General features: G+C 45.2%; 1 protein-coding gene across 2 annotated transcripts in view; it reads right to left on the reverse strand.

Moving 5' to 3' along the window:
* Positions 1-15,190, reverse strand: part of LOC109872746 (zinc finger and BTB domain-containing protein 16-A) — a 168,725-nt gene that overhangs the window by 50,439 nt on the left and 103,096 nt on the right. For both annotated transcript variants that reach the window (XM_020464050.2, XM_020464049.2), the window contains exon 4: positions 9,927-10,013. In XM_020464050.2, coding sequence (XP_020319639.1) covers positions 9,927-10,013 — 87 coding nt within the window. The remainder of the gene's footprint in view (positions 1-9,926; positions 10,014-15,190) is intronic.

Here is a 15,190-nt window from a genome sequence, read left to right on the forward strand (position 1 = left end):
TGAGTGAGAGAGATGAAGGAGAAAAAAAAGAGTTCTGTCCAGGAGAGTGGAGAAAAGAGGAGCATTGAATTTAAGGTATTTTAGAGCTGTAGAAGGTCTCCACTGTCTCGGAGAGAGAGGTTGATAGATCCACTATTTAAATAACCCTGTACGATTCTGAATGACAGTCAGCTGAAAGATTTCTAAGAGCTCTTCTCAACTGCACTTCAGCTGTTCACAAGACACCTTGAGCAAATGTTACCCATACTGCATAGCAAAACTATTTTAACTGGGACAGAGGGAGGATTGGGTTGCAAAAGCTTGCCCTATGCCACCTGTTAAACTTCTCCCATAAACTCAAATTACCCTGACGCATTCTCTCTTAGTCTTTTCACTTATCAAAAAGCTTTTGCACATAATGATGAATGAAAAAAGACTGTAGGCAAAACTAGAGAAGGTAAAAACACAATGGGAATGGTGGAGTTTTGATTACTAGCCACATCAAAAGGAGATTCTGTGACCGTTTCCTCTTTCAGTCAGAAAGTTGGTCTGGCTGGTCCATGCTGGTATATATTTAGGAGATACAGTATCACTCCCTCCGAATCGTGACCTTTGGTGGGAACTAGTCATCACCTGGGAGAAGGGACCATCAAGGGGACCAATCCCTGCCTATCTACAGTGACAGATAAACTACACTATATGTCACTCCGGATCTCAGGGAACACAGATCTGTGCATTACACCTGAAGCAAAAAGTCTCCTTGCAACTCATAGTGGTTCATAAGGACACAAACATCAACATAATACCTACACAGTACACTATTATGAAAACTATGCCTCACTAATATACTAAGAAGGGACAAAGACCTTTGCTATAAGTGCACTCCACTGTAGTTTACAGAGACCAGTCAGACAGACAGATGGGTAACCTGCCAGACTGAGGGACTAGCTTGCTCAATAATTAAAGGCTAGCGATATATGGGGGTTAACGCTTTATTATATGAGGGCTAACGCAGCATTACAGCGCTCCAGATGACCACAGTGGGAGGGCATTCATGAGGCTAACGCACCAATCAAAAATGAAACACTACCAAATATCCTTCAAGTACCTCCAATTACCATTTATAGATGGTTTGTGCTGAATAAATGCAGTTATTCTTTGTATGGTAAAACATGTATTTATTCCACCTTGATGTCCACATAAACACCATCCAGAAGGCAAACAAAAACACTTCCATACCAAGGCTGTGTGTTCATCATGGCTCTGATGCTCACTGACAACTTAATAATGTCACTATTAACTAAATGCTAAAGATATGGTCTTATTCGCCTAATGTGATTGAGATAATCAACACTTTTGACGTGAACCCTGTTCACCAGTGGCAGTGGCCTAAATTTAGGAAAGTTGCACATGAAAGGGGTATGTGTTGGTGTGTGTGTGTGTGTGTGTGTGTGTGTGTGTGTGTGTGTGTGTGTGTGTGTGTGTGTGTGTGTGTGTGTGTGTGTGTGTGTGTGTGTGAGAGAGGGGACTGACTGGGAGGCCACCAGTGTGAACATTTTCAGATGTGGGAGTGAAAAAGAAAGTGGGGGTGGGAAAGAAATCGCGAGAGAAGGAAAGAAAGAGGCCTCAGGCTTCTTTTCTCACTGCGCCATAACACAGGCGTGTTGTCCTCCCTTTTCTCTCGCTCACTGTCCAAACTATTTCTGGCTTGAGAAAGAAACTGTTTACTCTGTGGCCCCGGCCGCTGGAGTCACGCAGTGTTCCCACCAGCTAAATCCACTGTTGCCTCCAAAATGTTTTGCATATTTTCCCTGTAACACAAGACTTAAAAAAGAGGGGAGGAAAGAGTGAGAGAGAGGGAGGGAGAGGGGGATAGAAAATGAGGGGTTAGTCCCTCCCATTATTTCTTAATTTTCACGGAGACCAGGAATCTTGGGGGGGGGGGGGGTCAGATGGCTCGTCTATAAACAGGACTACCACCATCTCATGGAAAACACGTTGCTTCGCTTCCCAAACATGGGCCAAATCAGATGGCCTTTACCAATGACCGAAGGTGCCATTCCGATCATTTGCACAATAAGTGAGTTTCCCCCCTGTTGAACATGGTGCAGACAAGATGACCTGCGCTGATATTGCAGAGCGAGAGACAGTCCCTGAGGGTCTCCAGTTAGACGGTGGATAGAAGGCGGCTACACTGCTCCCAGGTCAGCTCTCCATCCCCATGTCATTACAGCATTGTCAACACTCATTTCAGCCACAGCTCACATGGTGTCCTGACAGGGCTGTTCCCCTTCTATCTGCACAGAAACAACAACACTGTTCCAGGATATCACACTATTGTATTTGCACTGAACTCTAGTGAGTGGCAAAAACCTAGTGCATTACCTTCTGCAGTTAAACTTGCTCTAGCTACTGTACATGCATTGAGGGGAGATTCATACTTTGTAATCAAGCTTAAAAGTCACATTAGGACATGGGATCTCCTGGCAAGACTACAGTCTCTCTTAGAACTAGCCCAAGCCATTAAGATGTGGCTTGTGTGAGAGGGGTACGTTTCGTGTGAGGGGTGTGTCGTTCAAAAGTGTTGATCAATGTCAGGATCTATAATGTGATTCTAACTGTGACTTAGGTCCGTGTGAGGTGGAACCCTCCGGAGCTATACCAGAGGTGTTATAGGTGGGAGTCAGTTTGGACTGCCCTTAAAAATGATGTCGGCAGTGCAGAGTCTGTGGGAGCAGGGCAGTGCAGAGTCTGTGGGAGCAGGGCAGTGCAGAGTCTGTGGGAGCAGGGCAGTGCAGAGTCTGTGGGAGAAGGGCAGTGCAGAGTCTGTGGGAGCAGGGCAGTGCAGAGTCTGTGGGAGCAGGGCAGGGCAGTAGCCTACTGCGTAACCACACAGGCGCATGATGTTGTTTTTCTCAGAGTTATGTCACCTCAAAATCCCCAGCCAACACTGCTGACCCCCTCTGTGTTATTCAGATATATTAAACTGTGGCCACAATCAATTAGTCTCAGATGAAGAGATGAGGCCTAATGCCATAGTATTGGCTTTATGATAAATGAGATGGTACTATCAACAAAACAACTTGATTAGTTTATTTTCTTTTACTTCTTCTATTGACAAGTGACTGTCATGTTTGCCATACTAATTTCAAAATGTTAACGTTCAGAAAATACACAGAATGTTCCTTTACAGTAGCGTGCCCTTACAATTACTCAAGGTTTCATGTGTACATACTGTGAAAAGGTTCAGAGTACCGTACACGCATGCACAGGGATATAAACTAACCTAAGCAAATACCAAAGTAACGCTAAATATAAAGCTTGTGATCCGTCCTGTTTTACAACCAACCAGTGTGAGTCTGAGTGGATAAAGAAGAGCTGCTGCAACTGATAACTCCGACATCAACTAGCCAGAAAGGAGGCCACAATAGTGCCCGTTGAAGGAGCAGCATCACCCAGAAATGGGCATGACTTCCAGGCCAAATATTGTCATTTGAGAACAGCACCCCATAATGCAAAGCAGACACTTAGATAACATTTGGCTTTGATGGTCAACAATATTTTCCCCTGTCTGGTGTTCGACCACTGCACAAAAACAAAGTGCTTTTAAAAATAAATGTGGTCCTTACGGAAAGTGTTAGGTCTGCAATTGCACAATAATTCTTATAATCGTACATCTATTTGAAATCTGTCAGCCAACGTTTCAAGTGTACAGTGCACATGGAAAAAAAGAAAGAAAAAAAGCAACAACAAAAAGCAGTTGACTATAACATCTCGTTAGGGAACTGTGTATTCCTCCGTTTTGTGAATCATACATGAGAGCCAAGGGGTGACATAATGCACCTCTTCCAAACTCGGTGCGGTTTCCGGGAATGCAATTCATCCTTGACTGTTTAACACAGAGTATTTCAGATGATCGCATGAGGGGAACTGGAGAGAACCGGCCCTAGCTCTTTTCCCTTCTATACCCTCTCTGCTGGCCAAGCCTGCCTGCGCTGCCAGCGGGAAACTGAGACCTCGATGTTTACAACGCCACGCAAAACTCTGGCCATCATAAACACCACCTCCATGCCGACGGTCATGAACTATTTACATAGCGAGTGCAACACAGAGTCACACAACCACCGGACTGTGGAAGAAGGGGTAGAAAGGGAGGGGGGGGGATCTCTAGCTGATAAGTAACAGTGTGTTTTGTCTGGCGTTAGATGGACACCGCAGATCCCAGAGGAGCTCCTCTCTTACATCGAAAAAGGTGTATATCGCAACTCATTACAACCTTAGTGTCACTCAAACATTTCTGTATACCAGAGAGAGTGTGAACAGAACAGAGTGATTACTCACTCAATCTCACTTTACACCAGTCACACTTCCTGGAAACGTTAGCATATAATATGCACACATGTTGTGTTCCAAATGGTTTAAAGTGTGAATAATCTCCTTTCTGACAGTGTACAGTAAGTTATGCATCGCCACACTCGCACACAGGCACACATAGAGCTGCACACAATCAGAATTAGGTGATAACCCATTTTCCAGAGCGAGTAGACTGAGTAAAGCTAAGCATATGGGTGAGCATATTGAGAGATGGAGCAGCCGAATCAGCCTAGCCATGCGTTAGAGCACATTTTAAAATATAAGCCCAGTGGGTCTCGGGGGAGACTGGCCTCACTGCTGTTTCAAACCCAGGCAGGAAGACAAGTCCCTTGCTTATTTTTCTACTCCAGACTGGAATTCTATATTTAGACTGCTGGTATGACTGTCTGATCATTAGCCTCATTTAACCCCTCTTTACTATATGACCCTGAATTGGTCATGGCCCCTGCCACTGTCAAATAGGGGGCCAGCTCAAGTGGCGTTAGCCCCGAGACATGCCTGTCAAAAAATGCGGGGCCACCCAGATTGCTCCGGGAAGTTATTTGGGTCAGGTTCGGATGACGGTGTCAGTCTCCATTATACTGAGTTATACTCCATACTGGTTCTGTTGGGGTACACAGAGGAGCTCCTCCCCCATTTAAAAAACAAAACAGAGAATACCTACATATTGAGTAACCATCACCCTAACAATGGCACATGGAGTACAAGAATACTATATCTACTGAAAATGTTTTCGTTTCACAAAAAAGGAAGAGTAAAGTGTACCGCTTGAGAAGGCATTGAGGTTGATATACAGGACAACACAGCTTGGATCACATTACCAGTCCATAGTTCTGAAAGAGGATGGCTTGTTGTTTGGCCAGTCACAGAAGTGTGGAGCGATAGAATGGCTGTAACCCAGTAAACCACAGGTTACACACATCAATGCTACACACACACACTGGAGGTTGTGACCCATCTCTGCCACACTCTGAAGTCCAGCAATCACAACACACCTCGTCATCCTCCTTACAGTATCAGCATACACACACAAGCTCCACCGGTGCCAAATGTGAGTGGAGGGAAACTTGAGTCTGCACCTCTTGTAAATTAAGAATCATTGGCCACATACGGAAGTAGTTGAGTGTCATCCGCATAGCAATGATAGGACAGACCATGTGAGGATATGACAGAGCCGAGTGACTTAGGGTATAGAGAGAAGAGGGCCTAGAACCGAGCCCTGGAGGACACCAGTAGTGAGAGTACGTGGTGAAGACACATATCCTCTCCATGTCACCTAGTAGGAGCGGCCTGCCAAGTAGGATGCAATCCAAGAGTGTGCATAGCCTGAGATGCCCAGCCCTGAGAGGGTGGAGAGGAGGATCTTATGGTTCACTGTGTCGAAGGCAGCAGATAGATCGAAGAGGATGAAAATAGAGGAGAGAGAGTCAGCTTTGGCAGTGGGGAGAGCCTCTGTGACACAGAGAAGAGCAGTCTCGGTTGAGTGACCCATCTTGAAGCCTGACTGGTTAGGGTCAAGAAGATCGTTTTGAGAGAGACAATGAGAAAGTTGATCAGAGACAGCACGCTCAAGTGTTTTGGAAAGAAAAGAAAGAAGGGATACAGCTCTATTGTTTTTTACGTCAAATTAGTTGAGTGTTGGTTTCTTGAGGAAGGGAGAAACTTGGGTCATTTTGAAGTCAGAGGGGTCAGGGATGAGTTGAGGGAAGTGAGGAATGGGAAAAGGTTTCTAGAAATGGTCTGCAGAAGGGAGGAGAGGACAGGGACAAGCGGGCAGGTTGTTGGGCAGCCAGACCTCACTAGACGCAGGGTGTCATCTGGAGAGAGAGGGGATAAAGAGGTCAAGGCATAGGGTAGTTCTGTGTGAATGAGACCAGTGGATTCAATAGGCTGAGTGAATGAGTAAGTGGTTGACAAAGTCATCAGCAGAGAGGGAGGGGGATGGGTGGAGGATTAAGGAGGGAGAAGGTGGAAAAGGGTTAGAGGCTATTGAAATTTAGAGTGGTAGAAAGTGGCTTTATCACCGGATACAGAGAGGAGAGGAGAGAGTGGAAGGATGGTAGGTCCTCTGGAAGTTTAGTTTTCCTTCATTTTTGCTCAGCTGCCCGCAACCCTGTTGTGTAAGCTTGCAATGAGTCACTCAGCCACAGAGCAGGAGGGGCAAGCCGGCTGGGAGGAAATGGGACAGTGCAAGTTATAGGATGTGGAAAGGGAGGAGAGTAGGGTTGAAGAGGCACAATCAGGAGACAGGAGGGAGAAGGATTTAGCAGAAGAAGAGATGATAGGATAGAAAAACAGGAGTAGTGGGAGAGAGAGTGTGAAGATTGCAACGGAGCATGACCATCTGGGTAGGGACTGAGTGGTTAGGGTTGGAGGAAAGGCAGACAGAAAAGGAAACAAAGTAGTGATCAGAGACCTGGAGAGGGGTTGTGGTGAGATCAGTAGGCGAGCAGCTTCTGGTAAAGAAGAGGTCAAGCATATTGCCTGCCTTGTGAGTTGGAGGAGACTGGGAAAGGGTGAGGTCAAAAGAGGCGAGGAAGGGAAAGAGAGAGTTGGGGGAAAAACTAATCGAAGGCAGACGTCGGGAGGTTGAAGTCGCCAAGTACAAAGAGCGGAGAGCCATCGTCAGGAAATGAGCTTATCACGGTGTCAATGAGGAACTCTTAAAGGGCACCTGGTGGGTGATAGATGACAATAATGTTAAGCTTGATTGGACAAGTGATTGTGACAGCATGGAATTCAAATGAGGAGATGGACAGGTGAGAGAGGGAGAAAAGAGAAAATCTCCATTTAAGAGAAATGAAATGAAATCTGGTGACCATATGCTCCCGGACTATGACAGAAAACATAGTCAGATGAAGAGAGCAGCTGGGGTAGCAGTGTTCTCTGGGGTGATCCATGTCTCCGTCAGGACCAAAAAGTCAAGGGACTGAAGGGCAGCATAGGCTGAGATGAACTTGGCGTTCTTGTCCACAGATCAGCAGTTCCAAGCTGAAGTGAGACTGAAGTGAAGTGAGAGTGGTGTGAAGCCTTCCTCGCATTCCTTCCTCAAACAACTCGGCAGAACCGTCTTAGTTTTGCGACAAATCCGCCACTGACATGATACTGCCACTGATTACCAAAACAAGTCATAAATTGCCCTGCCCCTTGAACCTGGTTGATGTGTCAACAATCTGCAAGTTATGAGCAGTGAGCAGTTCACACGCCAAGTAGGCTACTGGGAAGACAGACAGCACTTAAAGTAGATGGACCTAGCTAGCAAAAATAAAAAAAGAGAAACACAAAAATGTATACTTATCACTCCTGGAGATATCAGGAGTCATCTAGCTATACAGTGCCTTGCGAAAGTATTCGGCCCCCTTGAACTTTGCGACCTTTTGCCACATTTCAGGCTTCAAACATAAAGATATAAAACTGTATTTTTTTGTGAAGAATCAACAACAAGTGGGACACAATCACAAAGTGGAACGACATTTATTGGATATTTCAAACTTTTTTAACAAATCAAAAACTGAAGAATTGGGCGTGCAAATTTATTCAGCCCCCTTAAGTTAATACTTTGTAGCGCCACCTTTTGCTGCGATTACAGCTGTAAGTCGCTTGGGGTATGTCTCTATCAGTTTTGCACATCGAGAGACTGACATTTTTCCCATTCCTCCTTGCAAAACAGCTCGAGCTCAGTGAGGTTGGATGGAGAGCATTTGTGAACAGCAGTTTTCAGTTCTTTCCACAGATTCTCGATTGGATTCAGGTCTGGACTTTGACTTGGCCATTCTAACACCTGGATATGTTTATTTTTGAACCATTCCATTATAGATTTTGCTTTATGTTTTGGATCATTGTCTTGTTGGAAGACAAATCTCCGTCCCAGTCTCAGGTCTTTTGCAGACTCCATCAGGTTTTCTTCCAGAATGGTCCTGTATTTGGCTCCATCCAACTTCCCATCAATTTGAACCATCTTCCCTGTCCCTGCTGAAGAAAAGCAGGCCCAAACCATGATGCTGCCACCACCATGTTTGACAGTGGGGATGGTGTGTTCACGGTGATGAGCTGTGTTGCTTTTACGCCAAACATAACGTTTTGCATTGTTGCCAAAAAGTTCAATTTTGGTTTCATCTGACCAGAGCACCTTCTTTCACATGTTTGGTGTGTCTCCCAGGTGGCTTGTGGCAAACTTTAAACGACACTTTTTATGGATATCTTCAAGAAATGGCTTTCTTCTTGCCACTCTTCCATAAAGGCCAGATTTGTGCAATATACGACTGATTGTTGTCCTATGGACAGAGTCTCCCACCTCAGCTGTAGATCTCTGCAGTTCATCCAGAGTGATCATGGGCCTCTTGGCTGCATCTCTGATCAGTCTTCTCCTTGTATGAGCTGAAAGTTTAGAAGGACGGCCAGGTCTTGGTAGATTTGCAGTGGTCTGATACTCCTTCCATTTCAATATTATCGCTTGCACAGTGCTCCTTGGGATGTTTAAAGCTTGGGAAATCTTTTTGTATCCAAATCCGGCTTTAAACTTCTTCACAACAGTATCTCGGACCTGCCTGGTGTGTTCCTTGTTCTTCATGATGCTCTCTGCGCTTTTAACGGACCTCTGAGACTATCACAGTGCAGGTGCATTTATACGGAGACTTGATTACACACAGGTGGATTGTATTTATCATCATTAGTCATTTAGGTCAACATTGGATCATTCAGAGATCCTCACTGAACTTCTGGAGAGAGTTTGCTGCACTGAAAGTAAAGGGGCTGAATAATTTTGCACGCCCAATTTTTCAGTTTTTGATTTGTTAAAAAAGTTTGAAATATCCAATAAATGTCGTTCCACTTCATGATTGTGTCTCACTTGTTGTTGATTCTTCACAAAAAAATACAGTTTTATATCTTTATTTTTGAAGCCTGAAATGTGGCAAAAGATCGCAAAGTTCAAGGGGGCCAAATACTTTCGCAAGGCACTGTAGCTGGACGGTAAGCCCAGGTCTGAGTGTCCCTTCGCCTTCTCCCTCTCTGGCATCCAGCCCGTGTAGTCAGGCTGAGGGAGCCCTGTGTGCCAGGGAAGATTCCAGACCTCCACCTTCCAGACCCCCACCTCGCCGTGGAACGAGCCAGCCGGCTTATAACCATGACTGAGAGGGTTCGGCTTTATACCGGAAGCCATGGTTACTAGCTTTTAACGCTGTGACACGGGATATGGTAATGTCCCTGCTGGGTCTTTCTGCTTGGTACAGTGCCAAGAGCAGTAAGACGTAGCATACTATAAACTCACTGTGGTGTAAAAACAACTATTTTAATAATGACTAAAATATCACAAAGTCAACAAGCATACATTATTAGTTGATATGCTTCAGACCATTTAGGCACACCAAAATGAATGCTTTTTTGTGTTTTATTTTATTTATAGCCATCAATCGGACCTATTTCACATGACTTAGTTAGACCTTTAACCTCAGGAGCAAACTGTAGACACTCACACAACTCTTCTAAAGAGAACACAATTCTCTCTAACACAGAGTGATCGTGGGAACACATGTAAAGCCTTATTGAAGCAGAAGTGGTGGCTGTGTTCTTACCTGTGTGGATCTGTCTGTGAGCCTCCAGAGCATCCTCCTTCTGGAACTGGGCCCCACACTGGTCACAGACAATGGCCTTCTCACCAGCTGCAACACAGGAGAGGAGACAGGAGGGTGTTTAATATGGATAGGCCCAATACAGTGTAGGAACTATACTAACTGTAGATACATGTACTATATAGTATGTGTGTGGTAAGATTACATAACCTTTGGAACAGACGTTTAACAGTTGTTTTTAAAATGTACAAAGTGATACTGCCAAGAGGAGTGTGCAAGTTTTTCTTCTCCTTTTAAGATATCATAAAAAAATATTCTCATGCACCTACAACAAGCAAACTTTTTTTTGAAATACCTGTATTGTTCAGCACTATGTCAATAACAAGACCCATTGTGTCTGAGCAGCTTTAAAAGTACAGTATGCAAATGTGTGCCAACGTTGGGCCTCTCCTCTTCACACTGCATTTCTACAATCCAATTCAGTTTAATAAACTTTTTTATTCCCCAGCCAGGGACAATAACAGAATAAAGTTTATTGAATTGAACTGTATAAGTGCAGTATGAAGAGCTGAGGTCTAGCGTTAGTATTTAGCACATACAAACAGAAGGTACTCTGTGAGCATGTCTCAGGTCCAGCCAGTCAACAGCTTTATGGTGTCGCTAGGCTAGCTCGCTAACTTGTGTCCTGCTCCACCCAGATATCAAACAGGTATGTTCTGTGTTCCTGTGTGATCCTGATTCCAGGACACAGAGAACGCTAAACTAGACCTTGGCTGTTCTGTTCTTGGCAATGTCTCCAAGGGTTACGACACCCTCCAGCAGCAGCAAATCATAACAGGAAGTCAATACTAAGATAACTTTTTTTGTCTTAGAGATGGAGACAAACTGGGTGTCGGTTTCGTAACGACAAACAGTGATATTACAAAACAGCTGCACTATAAGTCTGAGGAAGACAAGTTACACTGACACATGATAGACAAGATGGAGTTCTAAATTTGCCAGTTACAACTTACACAACACAAGGATTTACTGTATTAGATATTGTACTTGACCTTAACTGTCATTTCACACACTCACAGCACAAGGCATTAGTCAATATTAGACTTGGTCGGTACCGTATGTTTTTCAATACTGTAAAAAATACAAGATGTCCCAAATAAAATATCTACAGCTCAGGGCTCCAGCTATGCATTTGGTGTGATAACTTGCTAGTTAAGTGGCTAGCTTGCAAGATCAAGCTTATTGGTTACAGCAGAGACAAATCAATCGACTCCTAGATCAAGATCCCTGCTGCCTAAATTAGTTTTGTTCGTGAATTTCTAAAACTTTTTTTTAATGGAAAGAAATAGCGGCCCTTGTTTGCACTGCCGATAATACCGAATACTCCGGTAGAGTACAGGAACTTTTTGAAGGTATGACAATCTGGATACCACCGAACCATAGTTAATATAGGTATTTTTTCACTGAAATATGGCCTTCAGTAAAACATTGCCAAAGTATTACTCTTGATGTTATGCATATTTTAATATAGCGTATGGCCAGGGATGTTTAATGCAGAGTTGAACATCTGGTCAAATTAGTCCGTTAAAATAAATACTTAACCTTTGGAGAGGGAACCATGTTCAGGTGAGATTTAGACAGAGTATCTCATTTTAAATTTGCATTAATAAAATCAGCTCCCTCTGCTTCTTCCAGAGACCAATGGAGATTATTGGATATTATAGAGCCAATAGTTTTTCCTGGTTGGGTCACATGGTCTAGAAAAACACCTTGCCTTAACACTGACTAAAATGCTTTAGTTGATTGTTTGTTTCAGTCAACGTACTGTAACCATGAGCAGTCCTCACTAAAAGGGGCCATGAGCCAATACAGTCTTTACCTGGGTGGAACTAGCACAGTGTAGAGTTAGTGAACCGGGGCACCACAGATGGCGCAACACTCTAACCCCTCCCCAGGGAGGCCGAAGCCGTGTACTAAACAGGCTCACGATGGAGTATTCACCACGGCACATGGACATAAATTCTTAGAGGAAGTGGCAGCGTGATGCCGTGTCTCTATGAGGACAAAACCTCTGTGGCACCTCATTGGTGTGGCTCATTACTCTCTGAGCGGGGAGTAGGACCGATAGAGAAGCCGCAGCACACAGTCAGCCAGCCACCCAGCAGGCAAGGAGGAACCATTCTGGGGGCCTCAGAAAAACCCTAACACAAATTATAGTGATACATTTTCACCCCCTTTCTTATTTCCCTTTGATCAATAGAAGGCATCTTGTTAGCCGGACAGAGGAGAGGAGAAGGGAGGGGACGAGGGGTGAGAGAAAAACTCCTCCCTGGCACTCTGGCACCATCCTTCCCTTCTCCCCCCGACCCTCTGCCCCCGACCCTCTGCCCCCGGGTAGTGCCGTGGCAGCACCAACTCTGCTGCTCAAAATAACTGCTTGCCTCTCCAGAGAGAGAAAAAAAGAGGGAGAGAAAGAAGTGGCTATAAAATAATTGTTTTCCAACAACTCCCGCTTCCTCTCTCCCCAGCCTCCCTCCAAGTTGCCACAACAGTGCCCTAACCTGACATAACTGTTGCTTCCTCTCTCCCCAGCCTCCCTCCAAGTGGCCACAACCGTGCCCTAACCTGACATAACTGTTGCTTCCTCTCTCCCCAGCCTCCCTCCAAGTGGCCACAACCGTGCCCTAACCTGACATAACTGTTGCTTCCTCTCTCCCCAGCCTCCCTCCAAGTGGCCACAACCATGCCCTAACCTGACATAACTGTTGCTTCCTCTCTCCCCAGCCTCCCTCCAAGTGGCCACAACCGTGCCCTAACCTGACATACAGTGCCTTGCGGAAGTATTCGGCCCCCTTGAACTTTGCGACCTTTTGCCACATTTCAGGCTTCAAACATAAAGATATAAAACTGTATTTTGTTGTGAAGAATCAACAACAAGTGGGACACAATCATGAAGTGGAACGACATTTATTGGATATTTCCAACTTTTTTAACAAATCAAAAACTGAAAAATTGGGCATGCAAAATTATTCAGCCCCTTTACTTTCAGTGCAGCAAACTCTCTCCAGAAGTTCAGTGAGGATCTCTGAATGATCCAATGTTGACCTAAATGACTAATGATGATAAATACAATCCACCTGTGTGTAATCAAGTCTCCGTATAAATGCACCTGCACTGTGATAGTCTCAGAGGTCCGTTAAAAGCGCAGAGAGCATCATGAAGAAGAAGGAACACCCCAGGCAGGTCCGAGATACTGTTGTGAAGAAGTTTAAAGCCGGATTTGGATACAAAAAGATTTCCCAAGCTTTAAACATCCCAAGGAGCACTGTGCAAGCGATAATATTGAAATGGAAGGAGTATCAGACCACTGCAAATCTACCAAGACCTGGCCGTCCCTCTAAACTTTCAGCTCATACAAGGAGAAGACTGATCAGAGATGCAGCCAAGAGGCCCATGATCACTTTGGATGAACTGCAGAGATCTACAGCTGAGGTGGGAGACTCTGTCCATAGGACAACAATCAGTCGTATATTGCACAAATCTGGCCTTTATGGAAGAGTGGAAGGAAGAAAGCCATTTCTTAAAGATATCCATAAAAAGTGTCGTTTAAAGTTTGCCACAAGCCACCTGGGAGACACACCAAACATGTGGAAGAAGGTGCTCTGGTCAGATGAAACCAAAATGGAACATTTTGGCAACAATGCAAAACATTATGTTTGGCGTAAAAGCAACACAGCTCATCACCCTGAACACACCATCCCCACTGTCAAACATGGTGGTGGCAGCATCATGGTTTGGGCCTGCTTTTCTTCAGCAGGGACAGGGAAGATGGTTAAAATTGATGGGAAGATGGATGGAGCCAAATATAGGACCATTCTGGAAGAAAACCTGATGGAGTCTGCAAAAGACCTGAGACTGGGACGGAGATTTGTCTTCCAACAAGACAATGATCCAAAACATAAAGCAAAATCTACAATGGAATGGTTCAAAAATAAACATATCCAGGTGTTAGAATGGCCAAGTCAAAGTCCAGACCTAAATCCAATCGAGAATCTGTGGAAAGAACTGAAAACTGCTGTTCACAAATGCTCTCCATCCAACTTCACTGAGCTCGAGCTGTTTTGCAAGGAGGAATGGGAAAAAATGTCAGTCTCTCGATGTGCAAAACTGATAGAGACATACCCCAAGCGACTTACAGCTGTAATCGCAGCAAAAGGTGGCGCTACAAAGTATTAACTTAAGGGGGCTGAATAATTTTGCACGCCCAATTTTTCAGTTTTGATTTGTTAAAAAAGTTTGAAATATCCAATAAATGTCGTTCCACTTCATGATTGTGTCCCACTTGTTGTTGATTCTTCACAAAAAAATACAGTTTTATATCTTTATGTTTGAAGCCTGAGATGTGGCAAAAGGTCGCAAAGTTCAAGGGGGCCGAATACTTTCGCAAGGCACTGTAACTGTTGCTTCCTCTCTCCCCAGCCTCCCTCCAAGTGGCCACAACCGTGCCCTAACCTGACATAACTGTTGCTACCTCTCTCCCCAGCCTCCCTCCAAGTGGCCACAACCGTGCCCTAACCTGACATAATGGGCCTTGCACAACTGTTGCTTCGAATAACCCAAGTAAAAGGAGGGGGAGTGGGGGGGTTTGTGCCACGTGCCACTGACTGACTCTTCCCTTTTCACTTCCTCCTCTGAAATATTACACAACGCTGCGGGCAGTGGGATTTTGGTGTTTCTAAACAAAAGAGAAATGCTGCCTCCTCCTACTCACAGCACAGAGTAGAAGGGGAGGTGTAGTGTCCCGCCTTTCCATGCTCCCTTGGAGTGGTCATGGATGATTAAGGGGGTACCCCTGATTGGAAGTGCCAGTAGCCCACCACACGGTGTCTGAGCTAACCCAATCTAATGGAGCCCCACCACAACACCAACCAGCCACACAGAGCCAGCCCTCAGCCTGCAATGCAGAGGGGGAGAGAAGCAGAGAGGCAGAGAGGGAGAGATGCAGAGAGGGAGAGAGGCAGAGAGGCAGAGACGCAGAGGGAGAGAGGCAGAGAGTCAGAGAGGGAGAGAGGCAGAGAGGCAGAGAGTCAGAGAGGGAGAGAAGCAGAGGGGGAGAGAAGCAGAGGGGAAAAGAAGCAGAGAGGCAGAGGGGGAGAGAAGCAGAGAGGCAGAGAGGGAGAGAAGCAGAGGGGGAAAGAAGCAGAGGGGGAGAGAAGCAGAGAGGCAGAGAGGGAGAGAAGCAGAGGGGGAAAGAAGCAGAGAGGCGG

The sequence above is a fragment of the Oncorhynchus kisutch genome, linkage group LG28 (genome assembly GCF_002021735.2).
Source record: "Oncorhynchus kisutch isolate 150728-3 linkage group LG28, Okis_V2, whole genome shotgun sequence".
Taxonomy (NCBI): Eukaryota; Metazoa; Chordata; class Actinopteri; order Salmoniformes; family Salmonidae; genus Oncorhynchus; species Oncorhynchus kisutch.